This window comes from Strix aluco, chromosome 5, assembly GCF_031877795.1.
Source record: "Strix aluco isolate bStrAlu1 chromosome 5, bStrAlu1.hap1, whole genome shotgun sequence".
NCBI classification, from domain to species: domain Eukaryota; kingdom Metazoa; phylum Chordata; class Aves; order Strigiformes; family Strigidae; genus Strix; species Strix aluco.
Genome location: NC_133935.1, coordinates 25,365,555 through 25,387,654, shown reverse-complemented (window position 1 = coordinate 25,387,654; position 22,100 = coordinate 25,365,555). Strand labels below are relative to the sequence as shown.

Below are 22,100 nucleotides of genomic sequence, written 5' to 3'. Positions count from 1 at the left end.
ACAAACCTGGTCAATTTGAGAAAGGTCTGAAGCAGTTTTGAGGTTTGAACCTGTGTGTTATGGCATTTTTCCATTTTAAAATGCTAGTTATGAAAGGTTCACAGAAGCAGCGCAGCAATGAATTGGCTTTTTTTCTACCTTTGCCCGTAGACCTGCACAGAAGCTGCTATTTTGCCATCTTCCTTATGGCTGCTGTTTCTTGACTCACCTGCTTCCCAACTCGTTCCCCTGTGGCAGGAGCATTCCCAAGCACTTCCTCTTCAGACTGCTGCTTAGCGCTGGTATGTGTAGCGCTCTTAAGCGAGCGTGTACAGGTTGGGTGTAGGTGTGGCAAAAAGCTCCAAGAGCTGCTCCCAGCAACTGGGAAAGCAGCTTCGAGAGAATCTGGAAAAGCTTCCAAAATGATCTCTCCCGGTAGGAAACTGTCTCTGCTCAGTTTAAAAACAAGTAAATAGAGTCACTGTAATTTTGCAGCTGGTTTTTGTTTGAAAGGTATTTTTTTAACTTGCAGAAGAAACAGAAAAGCAAAGAGAATATGCAAAAATACGTGGCCCAGCTGCAGAAATTTGTAAACATTTATCATTGCAAAATGAGAATAAAAAAACCTAAAATCTTTTGTTGAGAGAATTGAAACATATGTTGATGTGAAGTTCTCTCCTACCCTTTAATAACTATGCATAATTCTCATTACCATCAGTGCGAGCTGGACATGTATCAAAGGGTGAGCAGACCTTGTTCAGTGAATTCCTGCAAACCAAGTCATTGTCCCTGGAGGCAGAAATAAACCCTGAAACCAGCAGCAGGATTTTGGGAGCTGAATTACACATTGGGTACAAACTTGCTGATAGTTACATTGTTAAACTGAGAGATGTCTACTTTTATTTGAAAACAAAACCAGGCAGCAGTGTACTTCGAGAGTGCTGCCTCAGCAAGGAGGTGGTTGGGGAAGGTTGGTGTTCCCAGTGTAAAGCCCAGGTTTGTCCCTGATGCCAGGATATAGCACACCACATGGAAGGGGGCCGTGGCTGGTGGGGGCCCATGTTGTGCTCCATGGTTGTGGTGGCACAGTAGTGCTGGTTGGCCTTGAAGACGGCCTCTGGGGCACCTAAAGGAAGGTACACTAAAGAATGAATATAAAAAGCACTGGGTCAGATGCTTAGCTGCTGTAGAAAAGTGCCGTTTGACTAACTTAAGTGGAATTACACACGTTCACACTAGCTCAGGACTTGTCACCGTTTACAGGCCTCTGAAATGAGGCAATTCCTTTCTTCATTTGGTATTCTGACATATAACAAAGGTTGTAATATAGAATATTTTAGTATCTGTATTATCTAAAAAAGGGGATTTTTTTTTTAACTTTAGCAAAAAATCATATAAGATTTGCCATTGCTGTGTGAAATAAGCACTACAAAATGTGTAAAATGACAGCATTTTGATTAAGAAATGTTTTCCATGCACATTTTTAACATAGTGGGACATCGGTTGGTCTGCCAGATTATTACTGTTTATGTTACAAAATGGAGAAGGAATTTAGTGTGATTTCCAGGATCTAGATTCCAAGTTGTGTTTGCAGGATTGATAATTTGTGTGTATGTATGTGTTTGTCCAGATACATGTTAATGTCCCAGAAATTGTTGAGGTTCATTAGAGACCTTACAGTAGCATTTGAGGCTGGTTTCTCTACTTAAACAACAATATTTTTACATTATGCTATTTTAGTCAAATATAAATTTCCTAATTCTCTCCTATTGCTTATGCTTCCTTTACACAATAATTATTGCTGTTTTGATGTGTAGGTGTGAGTGCCTTCATTGCTATTTTTGTTCATGAAGTCACTTTTTGATCACTGGACAGATACTGGCATTTCTCAACAGTATTTTTCAGGGTAAACCTTTCTCTCTGTTTTCATTAAATTGTGTTAACAGTGGCAAATTGAGCCTTTCCAATTCCTTTCATTAGCACATAGTTCTTCGAGACAGTCTTTTCAAGTGAATGTTCAACGTAGCAATGTTGAATGTTCAGTGTAGCAACATAGCTATAGACAAAGCTGAGCAAAAAGCACAGATTCTTCTGGTGTAAGCTGAATGTAGAATTTCTTTTGATCGTGATTATTTTCTATCTACCACTGGCTTTGATTTGCTGTCTGGCTGAACGGGTAACTGTGCAATGAGTTCTGCATGTCTACTTGATTTTGAGACCAGTGATGCTATTAATAGGACCTTTTTTCTGAAGTCACTATGTACTATATAAATTTAAGCTACTCAGTCTGATAGGGACTTATTAGTGAACTACATGCCTAAAATTCACGTAAAGATGCAGGCTTGCATAGTCCTGAAAATCCCATTTTTAGTTAAACAGTGGTCACAGTGTCAGTGTTTCTAATGTGTGTTATGTCAATATACCTAGTTATTCTACTTTGTCCATGCTTTTTTACATTGGGAGAGCTGAGTGACAGACCTGTTATGGGTAGTTGTAATGTGTAAGCCAGCAGAGTTAAAGTTACGTGTTTAATCTTGATTTTTTGATCTACTTCTAAGGAAGCATTGTGTTTGTATTGGGCGAAATCCTAGACTTGTTCCAGTATTTGCATTCAATATATAGCTAGTCGGAATAAGGATTAAGTAGAAGAGCTGCAGAAGTTAGATTGGACTTGTGATGAAGGACACCTCAGGTGCTCCTAAAATAAATAAAGGGAATATTTGGAGATTATCATGGACATTTATGGTATGTGGCCTGTGCCCTGAAGAACATGAATATAAAGCCTCCACTGAGTGCTGTATGTGGGATAATACTTCGGATAGACTGTTGAACAGCTGATGAGCAGATGATGATGTTTTTGGATTTTAATGTGTGATAATATGCTCATGAACCACAATATTTTAATACATATGTTCACTTCTACAGTCTCCCACTTCTTAAAGTCTTGTCTTGAAATGATCAAATTTCCAGTTTTAACAAAATTGTAGTAATTTCTTTACCTTCTTCATTTAGTGTACAATTAACTAAAACTGTCCTTCACAACTGTCCTTGTGGTCAATATTTGAGTGAGCTTAATCAAAATTGAAGGAAGATTTTTCTCTTTTGTTCCACAACACCTCAGTGGCTGGAATCTTTTGAGACAGACTGCATCAGCATAAAAATCCTCACCCTTGAATATATACTGTGGGTCATGCTGTCTATCTTTTAAACAAAACACTTTGCAGACCTCACGAGATGCGTATTCTTTGTACCCTATGTGTAGGCATGTTACCATAACGTTTTTCTCTGGTTGTTGGAAACCTAGCAGTGAGTGTGTACAAGTGCAGGGTTACCAGTCGTCTTTTGTTGCGCGGTGCACAGAAGGAAGGTGGATGGGGATAGGAGGAATATCTCAACCAGGTCCACCTGGTTGTGTCTCAGCCAGGCACAGGAAAAATTGCCAGGTGTTCAGGTTGAACTAGGAGGAAAGCCTTTCAGAATGCTACTACCTCCATCCTGAGGTGGTCGGGGGGTCTCACTTAACACATTCTGCCAAAGTTTAGTCATCTGAAAAGTTATACAAGTAGCCAATAGACAAGGGAGAGAGGAAGGATGTACCCGGAGGATGTTTTTCATCCTCCTGTCTTACACATTTTCCCTAGAGTACGTTGCTATGAGATGCCTGTGTCTCAATCTTGACTGAAAAAGGGTATTAGCTGATGAATTTGAGCTAGACACCTCATGCTTACATCGCTGAAATGAGGCCACCAGAATGCCATTTGCCACCCCATCTTCAGGGGAGCTTGTTTTGGCAGTGGTGAGCTCACTGATTGGTGGCAATGGTGGGTTCCCTCCTTCTGAATAGTCTCCAATATAGCCGTGCACTCAGTGCTGACACTGCTGCTTATTTAAATGATGTTTCACCCTGCAGTGCACTTCTGGGAAGGGTAGGATTATTAGGGTGAAATCTTGGACTCAGAGACATCAGTGGAAATTTTGCCAGTAAGTTGAAAGACAGTCAAGATTTCACCCAAAAAAGAAAATGTTAATAATGGAAAAATTGTCCAATCTCCCAGGTGATGCATTTTATTAGTGGGCCTATGTTCTGCAAGCCACTACTGCTTTCAGAAAGCTTTCCTAATACTCATTTTATCCTTTCCATTTCTTAGCTTTAAAAGAATGTCTTAATACAGATTTCATCCAAAAGAGTGTGTTTTCCTGTGCAAAATTTTCTTCTATTGAATGCCTTTAGGCTATCACAACATACTTGTGTGATAGAGTTTTATTTTCATATTGAAAAAAAAAAAAAAAGGAAAAAATCAGACATTTCCTTGGTTTTATGGCAATGTAATTTCTTTTTCAAAGGTACTGAGACAGAAGCCAAAACAAGCCTGGGAGCAGAGTACCAGCATTTCGAAGTGAAGCAGGACTTTGTGTGACTGGGGAATGAGCTGGGTGGGATGGGCTGGCACACCTTCTTTCATTGTGGGTTCCCAAGTCCATTTTTGACAGCAGAAAATAGGTCTACTTGGCACCACTGAAAAGTGCCTTAATGTATATTGTATTGATGTGAGGATCTTGAAACACTGTGTGAATGTTCACTGTGTGAAATGTCAAAAATTAGTATGCCCAAGCTAAACCTCAGTACTGTTTTCCTTGTGCATAAATGACTTGCCTGTTATGCAGGACAAGAAAATTGCAAAACTGAGACTAAAATTGAAGAATCATGTTTTCTCCCCTCCACTGTAATCTTCAAATAATGCTTTATTCTACTGTAATAATTTAACTCTATTCTTATAATTTATTTTAATCTGCACAATGTTTTAAATGTAAATGTAACTATAAAAAGGGATAAATTCTACTAAAGAGATTTTTAAACCTTTTACAAGCTTAAAAGCATGACTGGATATAATACAATACAAAAGAATAACAAAGTGGCATTCAGGATTTATAGCTGGATTACTTAATTGAACAGGCAAAAACTGCTTTTTTTTTTTTTCCTCTCTCCGATATGCAAGCCTGCAGGTATGGTTACAAGAATATATGAATGCACTATCAGATAAGGAAAAAAACTTTAGGGCTGATTATTAGTGCAATTGTTAGTGCAAACGTGGAGCTGCCTCTTTGCATGCTGTTGTATCGTTTCCCAGTATAGGCTTGGTATCTCTCTGCCCTCCTGTCTCCAAGGCATTTGATAATACAATTCAAAGTGACCTGTGCAAGCATTTTGCAGGATGGTGAGAATGGCTGAGTGTTCCTGATCTGTGTAGCTGAGATTAAAATGCACCCACATTCTTGTTTTATGCTGAGGATGGTTTATGGTGAAATTTGGTTGCTGTTTAAGGCACTTAGAGAAGTTTGGAATATTTTAGATGCATGGAAGTTTGTTTTCCCAGAGTAGGGACATTAATTTCATAGCTTATTTCAACCTGTGTTAAGCTTTGTGTTTGTAGCAATTAAAATTTGTTCATAAGGGAAAAGATAAAATTGCTAAAGTTTGAGGCAGGCAGGAGTCAGACTTTCTAGTCTCCCTCTGTGCTGCTGCACCTCATTAGCATGTAGTGCACTTTTTAAAATATTGTGTACTGTGATCCTCCCATTTATCAAAAGAGATTTTTAACGTGTGATCTTCCTAAATGGTACAGAGGCTTAATAGCCTTGCTGTAAGTACAAGGAGAATCCTTTTTATTTTCTGTGCAAGCTGGAGTTAATGTAGGAGACTCTAAAAGGTTGCAGATGCGAAAAGATGATGATGAAAAATTTGGCTTTGGAAAGGAAGGAGACAGGAAAAAAGACAAGTTTCATACAGCAGAGCTAAATCGTAGAGCTGTAAATCGTTTGAATTGGGACTGGTAGTCAAAAAGGAGTATGAACTCACATTTTGGGAAGGGCAAGGTATGATGACTATAGATTTTTGGCAGGAAACGCTTGAAGCAAGCAAGAAGTGGGCTGACCTAGATGCCTGATAAGAGACTCAATGAAATGAAAAGTGAGTGGACTTGGAGAAGAACTGGGTGGACCTGATTGTTTGGCACTTAGGTATTTGATGCTTGATTTCCAGGGCAGCAAAATTTTATTAACCTATTGTTCATTATTGGTTGGCTGCTTAGTGATATGACCATCACCTCTCTTCCTGAGTGGTTACTGTGTGCTGGGATATGTGGAGCTCAGGAGAGGCTTTGCAGATGAGAGCTGCAGTTAGGAAGGGAAGAATTGTGTTGGGTGGAAGGTGCTCTGGAGGAGTGTTTCTGATAAGGAGGTTGTGTATGTGAAGGGATGCCTGAAGAGCAAAGGAAGGGCTGCTCCTTTGTTCATGAGGGGGTGTTGAGGTTATGTGTCTTTGGGATGTAACCTCAGCATGATTTGTGAGCTGATGTTGAGCAAAGATATTACTTGGCTCCACTGACAATTAAAATGTCCAGCTCTTCTTGCTGATGTCTGTTGTCAACATTGCCCCCTCTTCCTGCTGCTGTTAGGCCTTATGCTGCTCAGAAAGTCAGTGAAATGTTGATACCATTAAGAAAGTAAAAGTTGAGCTACTGATTGTCTCAGATTGAAGATACTGCCTCTAACTTGGTTTATTCAGCTATTTGAGGAGTGAAATACATATGTGTAAAGAATACCAAGCTGAGTTCTGTTTACCCCCCGTGTATTATAATAGTTAGATGACAGTAGCTGGGTCTTGTATTTTTTAACAGGTTAGGCACATACAGGCATGTATGTGTAGTTACATTTATGAGAGAGTCTGTGTGCTTTTGTGTTTGTTTAAGTATTGTTTTGCTTAATAATATGGGCTATGGAAAGTAGAAGTCTGTTGGCAGGAAGAGACAAAATACATTTCAGGATGATACTTTTTTAAATTGAAGGCACAAAGCTAGGATGAATGAGTATTATGTGAGTGCTTTCTTGGACAATCTAAAAAGCATCTGATGTTATAAAGAGCCCTAAAATTCACAAAATCCATAACTTCCCCCCCCCCAGGATAATCGCTATACAACTTTTCCTTGACTCTTGCGCTACGTCTGCAAGTTCCTAGAAACCGTTGATGTATTTACCTTTAGCCTGTGTTGGGTAATCAGTGGAGCTTGTAGGATGTGAAGACTCATCCACCATATATGATTCATACCTGTAAACCCAGATACCATTAGTCTTTTCTGCCAACATGCCTGCCTTATCAGTTATACTGCTACCGCTTAGTCCTGCTTCTCTCATCAGTGTGTCCTTCCTCCTGTTTCCCCAAATACACAGTGAGAACCCTGCTGGTTCTTCACAGACTCATTCTGATTTCTTTATTTCAGTGAAAGTCCCTACAAAGGCTGCTGCTCTACCCAGTAGAAAAATTTAGTGAGAATTACTGCAAGTTATTGTTTCCCTCCTTCTGCCCAGTGCCCAGGGAGCAGAGCAATATTAGAAGCTGTATGGGAAGTTCGAAGTTGTTTATATTGGGCAAGTTCTGAACACAAGTGATGAATAGTATTGGGAGAAGTTGATCCTGTCCTTTTGTTACTGAAACAACAAAAATGAGAGGTGCTATATCTGAAACTTTGTAAATATGTTTACATAGGTGCCACCTTATACATGGAATTCATTGCTGCAAGGTATTACTAAACTGAATGCTTATACATGTTTGGCTTTGCCTGTGGTGAGAAAGGACAGATTTAACCCCACCAAAGGATGGGGAGAAAATGAAGGGAGAGGAAGATAGGTGCAGGACTCTGTACAGGTTCATGCTTTGACCACTTCACATGATACGGTGCACTATCTTGACTAATGCTAAGAGAGCTGAAAGCTGCCTTTTTTCCCCTGCCTCTGTTGAGAAGCACACTTTAACTCCTAGGCATTGCTTTATATAGTTTCAATTCGTGTTTAATGTGGCTTTGTACACTGTAGCACAAGGTCGTAATGGCTTAAATACCTGCTAGTCTCTGAGGTTGGCTGCATGTGGCGGCATGGTGAGGAGCTGCCCTTGCTTCCTCTGCAGCAAGTGAAAAAAACTTTCACTGGCTTCAGTGGGACAATGACTGTGCATCTAAGACAAGCAATCCCATGAACATTGTTACTTTCAGACCCTAATTCTGCAATTACTGAATACAAAGGGGTATGTGTAAAGTCCAGGGCCTTAATTATTATTTTGACTTTTTGGATGACTTATCTTAGACACCAGTGAACTACTGTACAACTTAATTACTACAGCAGTGCAACAATTACTTGGAGGCATTGCGCACAAACCAGGTATTTATTGTGTTCAGGGAAGAACTTGAATAAATAAAATAATATCATACATTTGCAGGAAACTCCTTTGTCATTTACATGCCACCTATATATGAAAAACTGAAATGCAGTCATGTTGTATTTGCCAGGTACTGAATGACAACAGTGGGCACAAAGCAGTATTGTCTGCAGTTCAGCTGAAGAATTAAACCCTTTGAAGTTTGCCAAAGCTTCTTTGATGATAGTGGCTTGAATATTGGCATAATAGTTTAGATCAGTATTTAAATAGCTAGCAAATTTGATGGTATAATGGAATAACTTCTGCCTTTATCAGAAAGGTCTTGTCTGGTGCACTTTGGCCTCCTGTGCAAACCCGCAAGCAAGTGATCTTAAAATGTGCTGTGCCATGGTCTGACAGAAGCTGCAGGTGCCCAAGACCTTTTTCAGTCAAGCCTGTTACTCAGTTTCACACATCTCAAATGGATTGTTTGCAGGTTACAAAGGTCATGAATAACTGGTTGTTTAACACAGACACCTAGCAGGCTTCAGTAACAGACCAACAGCTGCCTTTTGACTGCATAAGAAAAGTGGGGTTTGAATATGTAGAACTGTGTATCAGAGGAAGTGGTCTGTGTTTGAAGAGCCCTTCTGTTCCAGTCTACAAAGCAGGCTGAAGTCTTGCATCAGGTGCAATGCGCAACGCAGCTCTCACTGCAGTACCATAACAAGCAGCTCCACAGTAAACACGTAGCTACTGAACTCTTTGAAGGACATACTGCTGGAATACAGGATGAATATAATTATATGGAAATTTCGGGGATTAAATTGTTGTAAGACTGCTATATAGACAAAGCAATACTTTATTCAGGTTTTTGTCCTGTGTTGTAAGATACTTTGCAAGAAACAAAGGTGTCAGAAGTTGAGACACTGAGCAAGGACTCAGGAGATGATGTTTCTGGTCTGTCCTGCCACATGTCAATTAATCTTTCTGTGCTATCATTTTGTGTCTATAGGATGGGAATAGCAGCAGTTCCTTTCTCCTTTGTTTTGTCTGATGTCTTTGGTTCCTAATGACTGCAGAATTCATTTATGGTCTGTATCTTTGTGCCTTTAGAGAATGATTAAGTGAAAGGGATTGATATTATTTTTAAATGTCTATTTTCTGAGCTTTGGAACTTGGAAGTTTAACATGTTTGAAAACTGCAGCTAACTGGCTCAGAGAATGTGCAGGATCTTGTTCGTTTTTCCCAGCACAGCACCTTGTTTTCTATATGGCTTTTGTTATAGTGATGTGGTGCCATGATGCAAGTTTCACATTTCATCCAGTTATAGTTGTCACGAGGGTGCACCAGTTGTCACCGAGGGACACAAGATGTTCCTTGTGAATTACACTCAGCTTCCAAGGTATTATTGTCCTCCTATTGTGCTTAAGGGTCAAACCTTATGGGTTCAGTCAGAAGGCCTTTGAGAGATTTTTTTGAGGGGGGAGTACTTCTTGGCATTGAAATCCTTTGGCAAAGCTTCTATTAAGGTGGTCCTTTCCAGCCCTGTTTCTTCTGTGACTCCAGGTTTTAGATGCTGTTTATAGGAAGCTTTGACCCATTAGATCATAGACAGAGGGCATCTTGCATGAATGACTCTTCCTAAGTCCTGCTTTCCAAACCTCACTTTGTTCTTGTTAAGCCTGACCTAACCTAGACTTAAAAACACAACTCCATAAGGCCATGGCAAGTCCCCTACCTGCTTCTGGACCTGTTACTTCAATTCTCCTTCCTCGTTGACACCTCACATTTGCATCCAAGTGTGTTATGAGATCTGAGTTGCTGACTTCCAGAATTCTTTATTCTTTCCACTTCTGTTTCTGGGAGCTGCAACCACAGTGGACAGCTTGTCAGCAGTCAGTTTGCTAGAGGTAGAAAATTCACGGGCGTGGGGGATCAGTCTTCCTGTGCTCATGGCTAAATGCAAAGCCTTCACCAACTTGAGTGAAAACTGAATTCATCTATGGTGTAATTTGGCTGAACCCAAATTGTGCTTTTTTTCTGGCAATTTCCTGACTGTCGTGAAGTAGCAGGGCAGTAGTGTGTCCTTAGACGTGATTTTTCCTGAATAATTGTTTCAAACAGGCAGATTATGTACAGGATGCTTCCTGAAAGGAATCTGAATTTATGTTTAGGAAGTTCTGTGGTAAGATTAACAATTCATATTTTTGAATTTTATTGTTTATTTAACTTTGAAAATATTGTAAGAAATATATTTGATTTGTTATTTAGATTTTCTGTTGTGGATTAAATAGATGCTTATTCATTTTAGCAAGGGAAAATGTGGTCCTGTCAGTTTTGGTCGGAGGTGAACCTTAATTCCACATGGAAAGAGGAAAAAGATGAGAAATGGTGAAGAAGAATAGCAGAATGTTTAAAGACTAAAATCCAAGGTGCTTTATCAGATTCCTGATTGAAATTCTAGATAAAACAGTGTTAGGAAACAGCAAGTCATTGGAGAAAGCCCCCTGCGTGTCCTAATTGTGTAAGCAGATCCACATCTATTCTTGTACTGATGTGAAGGCTGTTTACTGTGCATCCCCTTAAAAGTTCTTAGTGGGGATGCAGGAATTTGCAGGCACAAGACAGCTTGCAAGTGTAGGGCCAAGCTAACCCACGGTGCTTTAAATGTCCTTTCTCATGTTGGATAGTGTGCCTTCCCAACATTTTTTCTTTGAGGTCTTTTACCAGGGCTCGTTTAAGTGGCTGAGTCTTTCTGTTGATTTTGATGAATTTTGGACTATGCCCTAGGGTAATGGCTGTGAAAATCTGACAGTGGCAGAAAAACAAACTGTTTCTGATTCAGGATTGATGGGCTCGAACAAAAGGAAACAAGAATTTTACATGTAACATCAATCTACACGGTGTAACAAAAGGGACTTTAACCAGATTTAAATGAAGTGGGATCTGAAACATAGGTCATAATTTAGTGCAATAGAAGAAATCATCTTTCTTGGTTATGCTTAGTACCTTAGAAACTCTTATTATTCAGGTATTTTTTGATTTAAATGGGTAAGCTTCTGTATCTGTGGTGTGACAGGTATGTCTCTGCATTTATTTACACTGATGTAAAATGCATGTTTTAGTAAGTGTAATAACTTTTGTTTTTCTAGGTTAGTGGATGACCGGTGTGTGGTTCAGCCAGAGGCAGGTGACCTTGCTAATCCTCCAAAGAAGTTCAGAGGTCGGTAACTGGGGATAATTTTTTTTTTTTTTAATGACTGATGCATATTCTAACTCCTTGGGCACTTTGCCTTACCAGATATGTAACTTCTCAGATGCCTTCATGGTTTGTGAACACATTGCTGAGGTTTCAAACTGGAATGTGAATGCCATATTTTGAGAACTAAATACCAAATCAGCAAAGGCACAAGGGGTGGGTGGAGAACATGGGGAAAGGGACTAGTTTTCTTGAAGTCCAAGAGTTGGTTGCTCTGCTTTGTACACTGAACACTGATCCCCCACTGTGTCACCAACTCCTTGCTCTAGCCCTGCTCTTAATGTAAATGGGAAACAAGCTTGTGATGTTCAAAACTACTTGAGTTGCTGGTTTGTTTATTTTTTTTAAAAGAGAAGACAACATTTTAAGAACTACCCCCAAATATTTTGTCAGCTTTTTGTTTTACTTTTGCTTAAAACCATATCTGATTTTTCTAGACTTTCTTAGATATGACCTTGTAGATTTGGATAATTTTGCTGTTTTGCTTATTGGAAAAAATAACAATGCACTGACAACATGCAGTTTCTAATTCTTGAGTGCTAAAAAATACTCCTGTGGTATCAGCTGTTCTGTGTGTTGATATGCGGGGAAGGAAATAAAACCTCTCAGTCTTGTCTGTACTTGGTTTAAGTGATTGGCTCTAACTGTGTCAAAGTAGAGCCTTACTAGCCTGATCCAGACCTTTTGACTTAAATGATCTTCGATTCACACCTGTTAAGAGATAAAGACAGTTATGGCTTGCCTGGTTTCGAGCAAGGGAAACGTGTCTCATGGCTGCTTGTATCTATCTCAAAGGGTTGCAGTGACATTCTTAACCGTATTAATATATTTCCAGGGTTTATTATACTGTTGTATGTATATGCTATTATTGCAAAAAAGTTGTCTTTAAAATATTAAGAGACTGAAGTTCTGCTTTCCCAGAGTATTCAAGATTTTTTCCATTATATATTCAGGAAGCATCAGCATTTAGTTTCAGTTCCAGCTGTGAGCATTCAGCACATCAGCAGATCTTGGAAATTGAGAAAGTGAGGATGTATATTTAGAAACTAGTAGTAATAAATTCCAGTCACTTGCGTGATGTCACAGAATAACTTTGTAGCAGAGGTGGGGATAGCAGCTAGTTCTCCAGTGTGGCTTTCAGGCTACCTAACTGTGATTTAATCTTCTCGCTGCCTGCAAATACATGTTTAATTCACATCTTCCAGGTTGCACAAAATTTCAGGTGGGGGCTCTTTGGACAGTATTTCTGGCACTTCACCACCCTGATGTGTTGCCAAAGTAGAACATATCCAGATGAGACGGGGTCACTGGAAAAGATTTGCATGTGATAGCATAATTGCAGATACATCCAAATGCCTAGCATCAAGGAGGTTAAAAAGACAACCTGAATTTTTTCATTGTCCGATGTTTGAGGGCTTGATTTTATAACTTCAGTACAGTAGAGTTCTTTCATCACAGTTCTGCAATGTTCTTTCCTAACTTGAAAAGGCAAAGAAGGGAGAAGTTGAGTGTTCTGTGTTTAGGGTTTTTTTTTTTTAAGAAAAAAAAAGGTGATTTCAACAGTATCAAGAAGTCTGGGCACTTTGATCCAGGTTGCAACGTTATTGAACTCTCAGCGCTACTGGCATGCCATCAGTGGTGGCAGTAGTACACGTGTACATAGATCAGATGTCAGAAGGGGACGAGACATAGGCAAGATGTACAGCTGTTTTCTGCTGCTGGGGGAATGTACTCCTGAGTTACATCCCAGCTTCTGCAGGGGAATGTTTTCTATTAATTGTAGACAGTTTTGGCTTTGTTCTCTATTGCAACCTCTGCCTGTTGCTTGCATAACACATCCCTTTATCTCTAGTTTCCTCTGCTCCCTCTTCTGCACAGCATCTAGCCTTTCCTTTTCTCTAACTCAGGTCCTTTATTTCTTGGGGATGCCCTCTTCTTCCTTTCCTTCCCTGCCCCCAAACTTACATACCTGACAATTTTGAAGTGGCTTGCTTATCTATTTCTAGCATTGTGGTAGTGTGAAAATTTAGATGAAATATGTCTGTAGGAGAAGCTAAATTAGCGAAAAAGTGAGTTTTGTCACCTTAATTGATGCAATCCACTATGCTATAACATCATGACTATATTGTTAGGGGCCGCATCTGGTAGCGTTTTCATGCTGCATCAGGTACATGTAATCAAGTGGCATTCAGGAGAACGGCTGCAACAAAGATAAAACCATTGTTTTGTTGTTTTCTCCTTCATCTTACAAGTCAAATTCTAAGTGTGAGAATAGCAGGGGTTTTGCTGAGAACACAGCAGAAACTTGCTGTCTAATTGGGATTTAGTGTCTGGTACCATGGGAGGTGTTGGTATTATGGGAGCAATCAAAAACACATCTCTATCATGATTTGTTAAATTTCTTCACTCTGCTCAAGAGCAACAGAAGAGTTGCTAGATGTTGTTCTTATAACCAAGAAACATGGAAGAAACCATCCCCCCCCAGAATCTTCTGGGAAATAGCATTCAATTAAAATGGCAAAGTTAATAAAACAAACAAAAACTGCTTTGAGTAGGTTCTTGACATAAAAAGAAGACTTAGGCATGAATGATTAATTGAATGATTAGACATAAACAACTAAAAATAGCATCTAACAGCAGGAAGAGTAGGGCCTCTCTAGTAATAGGACCTGCTGTCTGCATGGTTTACAATGTTTTTATCACTGATAGCTGAACTGGCATTGGTTTGAGGTTACAGCATGACCTAAGAGTCAAAGAAGTATGAGAAAGGCATGTTTCTAGCAAGATGTTTAGATTCCAAGGACTGACTCTAAAAATCAACATCAGAGAACTATGTTTTTTCCTTTTTGGTAATATTTTATCAACCCTTTCCCCAGCAGAAAAAAACCCCAAAGGATTGTACTACTTGTATCCCTCCTACAGAGTTCACTCAGAGATCAAATTTAGGTACTGAGCTGTTGGCCTGAACTGAAAGCCTACATAAAGAGGTGTCTCAAAATAGCAGTTTTTGGTTTTGTTATGTGTTTACTTTCTTTTTTTTTTTTTTGAATGGGTGGTAGCTATTCTAATTGTTTCAGAACATCCTACAAAATGGAGTATTGTTAAGCTAAGGAAATCTGTGGTTGCTTTTCATTTTGTGTCCATACAAAGAAGCTATGGTCCAGATTTCCCCTTTAGTCATGCTGCAATGAGCCTGGAGTGGCTCTGTGTTCATCAGTGTGAATATCCAGATTTGCATCAGTGCAAAAGAGGGCAGAATTGGGTCCCACACATGTTTCCTGAGGTATGTTGGGAAAAAAAAAGCATTTACTATTTTACAGTTGAATTTAAGGGACTGATCAAGCCAGGTGCTTCTTATCCTAATTCTAACTCAAGCTAGTGTTGTGATGGAGATGCTTACCCTGCTGCAGGGCCAGGTTCACAGAGAGTAGGAAGAATAATAGTGTGTGCCAGAAGTCTGGTACCTCTGAAGAAAAATCACATCATGAGTAACAGAACTGCAAGGTTTCTTAGACTGTGACCTTAAACACACTTCAGCTTGTCGCTGTTATCTCCAGTGGGAAACACTTTCAGCTTCCAAGGTGTAAAATAACACAGATAAGACCTGCTTGTTGGTCAAATTTAGCAAGTCTGAAAAAGGAGCACAAGTCTCTCTTCTATTTTAAATGTAAAATGACCTAAGTTTTTAAACTGATTTAAACTTCCTTACATTTTATACCCCTTTTTCTTGAGGCATCTGTGAGGAAAGTGATATTCAAGTTCTTACATATTGTCCTCTTGTCTTTCTCTCAATTTTTAGTCTGTTCTAAGATTTTTCTGACATTGTTCTTTCCTCTTCTCTCCCTTCCATTATGTTCCTCTGTGCTCTCTCTCCTTTCCTCCTCCTACCCTTTCCTCTGCTATCTGCCATTTTCCTTTTTACTTGCCGCCTTTGACATCATTTTGGTTTGTCCTTGTGTTTTCTTCTTGTTTCTCTCAGTTCCATAATTGCTTTCATTTTCTTCTCACACTCCTGATTGCTTTTTCTGCAGTTCTCCTTGGGACTCTTCATTGCCTCAGTCCTTGCTGCCTCACATTCCTCCCTTTCCATGCTTACTTCAGCTCTTTTTTACCTTTCTGTGTTTTTTTCAAAACAGATGGGTTTGTACACACTGTGATTTAATAGCCCTATCACTTCCAGTTATCCATTTGTCAGCCTGCTGGTTTAAGTAAAGCTCTGTGATATATTTCTCTATCACGGAAGTCTTCAATGATGGGCAAGAGTTGAATTTCTAACATTTAAAAAAAAAAAAAAATAAAGAGGAGGGGACAGGGAGAGAAACCATCCGACAAGTACTGTTCTAAGCCATCTTTATCCAATATCAAGAAACATTTAAAAGGTGTAATATGAGTTATTTTCCTTTTCAGACTTCCTGAGTGTAGTTGCTTTTTTGCTCAGAGGATGTGCTGTGTGTGGTTGTTCCACCCACTGTTGCCTTTTGAAGACTGGCGTTTCATGCACATTTGCGGGCTTGGACAGATGGTCAGTTCTGTGCTCAGTGCAGCCTCTGTGGATGGTCTCCTGCACACTGGGAGTTAATGCATTGCATCTTTTTGATTGTTCTGATTAATAAAGGTCATTTTTCCCCCCATAAAATGAGTAATTGATATGTGTCTCAGCACTGATAATTTGTTGTATTTTCTTCCTTTCTAATAATCCAACGTATAGTGTAGGAGGTTAAGCCTGGAGTGTGACCAGAGAGAGCTTCTCCTTTTTTTCCATTTTGTAAAGAAAATTGAAGTGATTTTTATTGTTTTAAAAATGTGTATGTGGGCTGCTGTGGGCCGTGTTTCTCATTTTCTCCATCTTCACTTCATGCACAAGTAATTGAAATTTTGCCTGGAAGATTTTGTGGGTATGAGAAAATTGATGAAACTACAGAAGCTGAATGCATTAAAGTTTAGTAAGTGAAACTTGCTGATACTTTTAAGCTATTTGTTTTAAAGCTTCTTGTTTATCCCTGATAGTGCCTACTTAATTAGTGTCCTCAGGAGGGGAAGTGTTTATGTGAAACTGTGAAGTAATGAGTTAGGAACTAGTACTATCCAAGAATGTCTGGAGAAATTAGAAGAGATGGTCTGTCTCATGAGTGGGTTGCTAGACTGACCTCCAAGAGGGCTGAGCTTTTGATCTACTGTGTCTGCTGGAAAATTGCTTTATAATCTTATGCCTCAGTTTCTCTTTTTTCCTATTTAGTTAAACTATAGCTTCTCAAGGTCAGGCACTGCTTCCTTCCTCCTCTGATGTTTAGGACCACAAAGCTTGAATTCATATAGTATCCTATTGTTACTCTAATAAAAGTGATTGGAAAAAAAACATTTAAAAATAATGAGATGACCTATTATTAATGTATCTGGAATCTTAACAAAAAATAGGGAAAAGCTTGTCTGGAAACAAAGGTTTTTTTTGTCTATAAATTGAGGAAAATACAGTTGAAATACTTGTTTTAAAAAGTTCTTGGTAGTTCAACTTCTAAAGCACTAGATTGGAAATTAGGAGAGCTGTCTTGTGCAGCATGGCTACAGATAGAGCTGTGTGGTGGCTGAGGTTTTCTAGCGCCTGCTTTACATTTCCTTTTCTTTGAGAACTATCATTAGAAAAATTCACCCACCTTTGGGAGGCAGACCCACACAGTAGTGACTGCACACCCATGTACATCTTACATTTCTCTGCCGTGGGGTAGCACTGTGCTTTGAGACTCTGTATGAGGATGGGAAGTGGTGTGTTTACTCAAGTAGCAGGGTGTGTGGGGAGTAACTGAGAAATGAAGACTGGTCCTATGAAAAGAAGGTATTGTTATGTTATTGTAAATTTGGTCTCAAAAGAACTCTCTAAGACTTAGTTTGAAGTTTTAGAAAGCAGGCATTCTTTATTGCAGCGCTGGATGCATGGGGGGTTCATTCCATTTAACGTGCATACACTAAATCAAAAGTTCATCCTTTATGTACCTTAAAGATATGTATAGTCATACATTTCCCAAGAAGTCTCCACCTTTCTGCCTATCTACTGCATTTACATAATGCTGGTGTTGCAAAACTACCCTATGCATGCATGAGGGTCTAGGGTGGTTGGTGGTGGTTGCTTGGGGAGTTAGCCCTCTTCTCCTTTTTCCTTTTTATGGTCACGAGTCTTTTGAGGACAATTTTTTCTCCTTGGATGTTTCCCAAATCTGTTGTCTGGCCAGGCTGTTCTTTCTTATCTGTCTTGTTTGAGCATTTCTGCCAGGATATATCTATTCTCAAGGTTAGGATATTTTCTCTGTACATTTTAATCACTCAGGCTTTGTTAAATACAAAGTTAAACATTGTTTGGTAAAAGAATTTAATATTCCCCCCTTTGAGTCTTCCAGGTATACACAACTAGGTACAACATGACCACATAAGGTATAATGGCATGCTTCTCTAATCACTAATTGTTACAGGCCTCAGCTTGCAGGCACCAACTGCTTGCAAGCATCAGCTAGCAGGCATCAGTTACTTCCGAGAAGTAAGTGTTTCATGAAGTCTCCTGAGAAGGCACGTTAATTATGGATTATTACAGAAAATAATAGCAGAGGTTTTGTCTTATGAGCTGAAATCCTGATACTCAAAATTAAATCTCCTACAACATACAGCATTTTGTAATTGTTTTCTCTTTTCCTTCTCGGTGTCCAGGATATTGTAAAAGTTACCTGGGAGTTATGTACTCTAGGTTGTATGATATAGTTCTCATTGTAAGCGTTCCCCTTTGAAATGAAAATAAACACCCTTGCAAGGTGGCTGTATTTGCTTTGATAAAGATTTGTAATGTCTCATAGGAATGGCAACTCAGGGCTGTGATAAAGGAGCAAATCGATGAGGCCTTTAGGTCAGTGCCAAGGAAAGTTCTACCACTGATGGTGTTTTTTGTATGAACAAGTTTTGTCACTGTGGATAGTAGAGGAAGATCAATGGCTATGAAGGGAAGAGCCAATGCAATGGAAAGCTTGCTATAATGATGGCCAATATATGAGAGGCCAGATGTCATATTTACAGAACTAAAACCATTGCAGCTTAGTTCGTGGCTTGAGAGCCAGCACTGTTGCAAACTGCCAGCTCTGGGGGCGCAGGTGGTGGGAGGAACATGTGGCATGGTGTTACTCTAGTGGTTTTGGCAGCACTAACATCAGCTTACAGAATCACAGAATCGTCTAGGTTGGAAAAGACCTTGAAGATCATCCAGTCCAACCATTAGCCTAACATTGCAGTTCTCAACTATACCATATCCCTAAGTGCTATGTCAACCTGACTCTTAAATACCTCCAGGGATGGGGACTCCACCACCTCCCTGGTCAGCCCATTCCAACACCTAACAACCCCTTCTGGAAAGAAACGCTTCCTAATATGCAGTCTAAACCTTCCCTGGTGCAACTTGAGGCCATTGCCTCTTGTCCTATCACTCATTACTTGGTTGAAGAGACTCATCCCCAGCTCTCTGCAACCTCCTTTCAGGTAGTTGTAGAGGGCGATGAGTTCTCCCCTCAGCCTCCTCTTCTCCAGACTAAACAACCCCAGTTCCCTCAGCCGCTCCTCGTACGACATGTGCTCCAGACCCTTCACCAGCTTCATTGTCCTTCTCTGGACACGCTCGAGTAATTCAGTGTCCTTTTTGTAGTGAGGGGCCCAAAACTGAACACAGTAATCAAGGTGCGGCCTCACCAGTGCCAAGTACAGGGGTAAGATCACTTCCCTGTCCCTGCTGGCCATGCTATTTCTGATACAAGCCAGGATGCCATTGGCCTTCTTGGCCACCTGGGCACACTGCTGGCTCATGTTCAGCCGGCTGTCAATCAACATCCCCAGGTCCCTCTCTGACTGGCAGCTCTCCAGCCACTCCTCCCCAAGCCTGTAGCGCTGCTGGGGGTTGTTGTGGCTGAAGTGCAGCACCCGACATTTGGCCTTATTGAAACTCCTCCAGTTGGCCTTAGCCCATCGCTCCAGCCTGTCCAGATCTTTCTGCAGAGCCTCCCTGCCCTCGAGCAGATCAACACTACCACCCAACTTGGTGTCATCTGCAAACTTACTGAGGGTGCTGGGCCTGATTGTAGTTGAGAGTGCTGCCTGGTTTATTTTAAGTAATGAGAGTTCATTTTTACTTAGGGAAGGCAAGGCCAGTCTTCACACTAGATTTCCCTTTCCTCTCCTGTTGTGTTACAAGAGGTGTTCCTACTGTAACATGGTTTCAGTAACTCCTCACAGGCTGTAAAGAGATGAGTATGTTGGAGGATTTACCTTAGAGGAACAAAATCACCTCCTTTTTCCCCCCTGTGTGAAAGACTAATTCCATTGTATTGACAGTGTTGAAAATGAGAATAGGATCTGCCTTGGTATCTAGCATCTTCTACAGAGAGGTTGTGAATTTGACACTTGAATTTCCACTCATAAGGGTGGAACAGTTAGGAAACGTTTCTCACCACAACTTCCCACATGTGCTGTTGTGGATTGGAGAGCTGGAACAAGTTCTAGGTAGTTAGCAACTGCAGATGTTAAGCTTGCTCTGGAAATTAGATAGTAAGTAGGACAGCACCGTAAAATAGAAACTGTCTACTGCTGACCTGACTCAGTGGTTAAAGACCCAGACTATGACTTTAGGATAGTTCCCTATAGCTTCCTCTGTTGACGTTTTTTGTGACAGTAAAGGGTGACGATGAGATTATACTGTATTTAAAAATGACATGCAAGGTTGGTAAATTCAACAGGGTCACCTATGCATCAATTCAGTGGGTAACTGAAACATCTACTTAGTGTTGATATTGTGGTTGCTATTTTATATTGCAGCACCTTTGATAACAAAGGTAAGGGTGGCTATACAGTGCTGCTGGAAAGGGAGTCTTTGGAGAAGGCAGCAGGAGAGCTGAGGTTAGAGAGGACTGTTTTCAAATTATTTTGTGCTATGTGATGTGTATGCCATTAACTGTGTTGAGTGTGGTGGTAAATAAGCACTTAGTGTTGCTCACATGGAGCTAGCTTGCTTGTTCTCTGCTTTTTCTCTTTCTTTTCTGTATTTTTGTGAGGAGCACTGTCTGTGCCATACTCTGTGCAATGTAGCTTCCCAGTGGTGTTGCAGTCTCTTCTTTGTGGGAAGGTTGCCTGATGACCAGCAGAGAAGTGACCTTGCTGATTCTGGCCAAATTGGGGTGTCAGGGCCTGCAAGATGTGCTTGTGGGATCAGAAGAGAAACTTTTTTATTCTAAGTCCAGCCCTGGGGCAAAACCTCTTTTAAGTAGGATACATTGCCACTATTACCTGACTCTAGCTTCTCCTGCAGTTGGGTGGCTGGTAGTCAGGTAGGAGTAGTTGCTTACCTGGAGAAAATTCTTCAGAGGTTGTTCTCCTCTGGCGGTGGATTAGTCTGTGACAGTTAAATATGGAGGGCTAATAGTTTGGGACAGACCTTCCTTTGACATCTGTAAATTGCAACATATGTTGGGGAACAGTTTCACACAATAATACACATGCAGTCCTGTATGTTCTTACTAGTCTCACAGCAAAACTCTGATTGCTAATTAAAACTTCCCTGTCCCTTCCTCTTGTCAGTTGATACACATGGGGTGTGAAAGGACAATTACAACATTTGCGAAGTAGAATGTCTTTCAAGCCTAGCTTTTAGAGTAGTTGATTGGCACCACGCAAGACTAGGTGTTGTTTATCACTCTAAACGTAGTTGGATTTGGATGAATTGTGAGCCTCTATTTCCAGTCTATAGGACTGTCACTGGCCCAGAAAAACCCAGAAAGTGCTGAGTCAGGGAATTTCACAAAATTTAGTTTATTGCTAATTAACATTAACTTTCAATTATTGATTCCGATATTGGGAAATAAGGATGAACAATTGAACAAGCACTTAGGGAAGCACCCCTTGCCTTCCTTACAGACACATCTCTCCCTCTTCCCGGTCCCCAGCCCCCTTGCTGCACACTGCATGTTGTCACTGCAGGGAGGTGATGGGGAGGGGATGGGGGTCAGTGCGTTGTAGCTTACTTTGCTGCTTCTCATTTCCTACTCCATGGTTCCCCCATTGGCTGCAGTCTCCTTGGAGTGTACCTCCTCCTCTGTCATAGTTTGTGCAGCCACCCCTCTCAGGCAACTCTTCTCAGGTGGCCTTCCCTTCCTCCTTACCTGTTTTTCGCCTGGTCTGTTGGATGGTGGTGGTGGTCAGTTTGTGTCACTTAGTTGTTTTTACTGTTAAGTTTTTTTTAAATCAATCTTAGTAATCCTGAATACTGCATTAACCTCTTTGGTGGCTTGCAGCTGAATGCCTGTGCAATCCTTTGTTTCAGCAGTGCGAGAAGGAGCAGGGCAGCCAGATGTATGGCATACAGAAAGCAGGACTGTTCAAGGTTTTGTATGCCTTCAAACAGCGTGTCTGTAACATTGTGCTGCAGCAAAGAGCGCTAATAAAGTAGCAGGCAGTTTTGCATAGGCCAGGCTCACAGCCTGGGATTCTGACAGAGGTTGCAGAGTGGTTGCATGGAGTGGGCATGTGTGAGGCATTGAAGGCTTTAGGTTCAACTTGGATGTTCTGCCACCCTGTTCATAGTATTATTGCCATCAAGCTGTTTGGTGACTATGTTTAAACACTGATATCTAGGTGTTTCTGGAAAAAGGAAACCA

The 22,100-nt window shown here is 40.4% G+C and overlaps 1 protein-coding gene across 5 annotated transcripts in view; it reads left to right on the top strand.

Moving 5' to 3' along the window:
• Positions 1-22,100, top strand: part of ITPR2 (inositol 1,4,5-trisphosphate receptor type 2) — a 289,774-nt gene that overhangs the window by 20,665 nt on the left and 247,009 nt on the right. For 4 of the 5 annotated variants that reach the window (XM_074826452.1, XM_074826451.1, XM_074826450.1 and 1 more), the window contains exon 2: positions 11,324-11,394. The exons of the other annotated variant lie outside the window; for it this stretch is intronic. In XM_074826452.1, the coding sequence (XP_074682553.1) occupies positions 11,324-11,394 (71 nt within the window). The remainder of the gene's footprint in view (positions 1-11,323; positions 11,395-22,100) is intronic. 5 annotated transcript variants of the gene reach the window in all.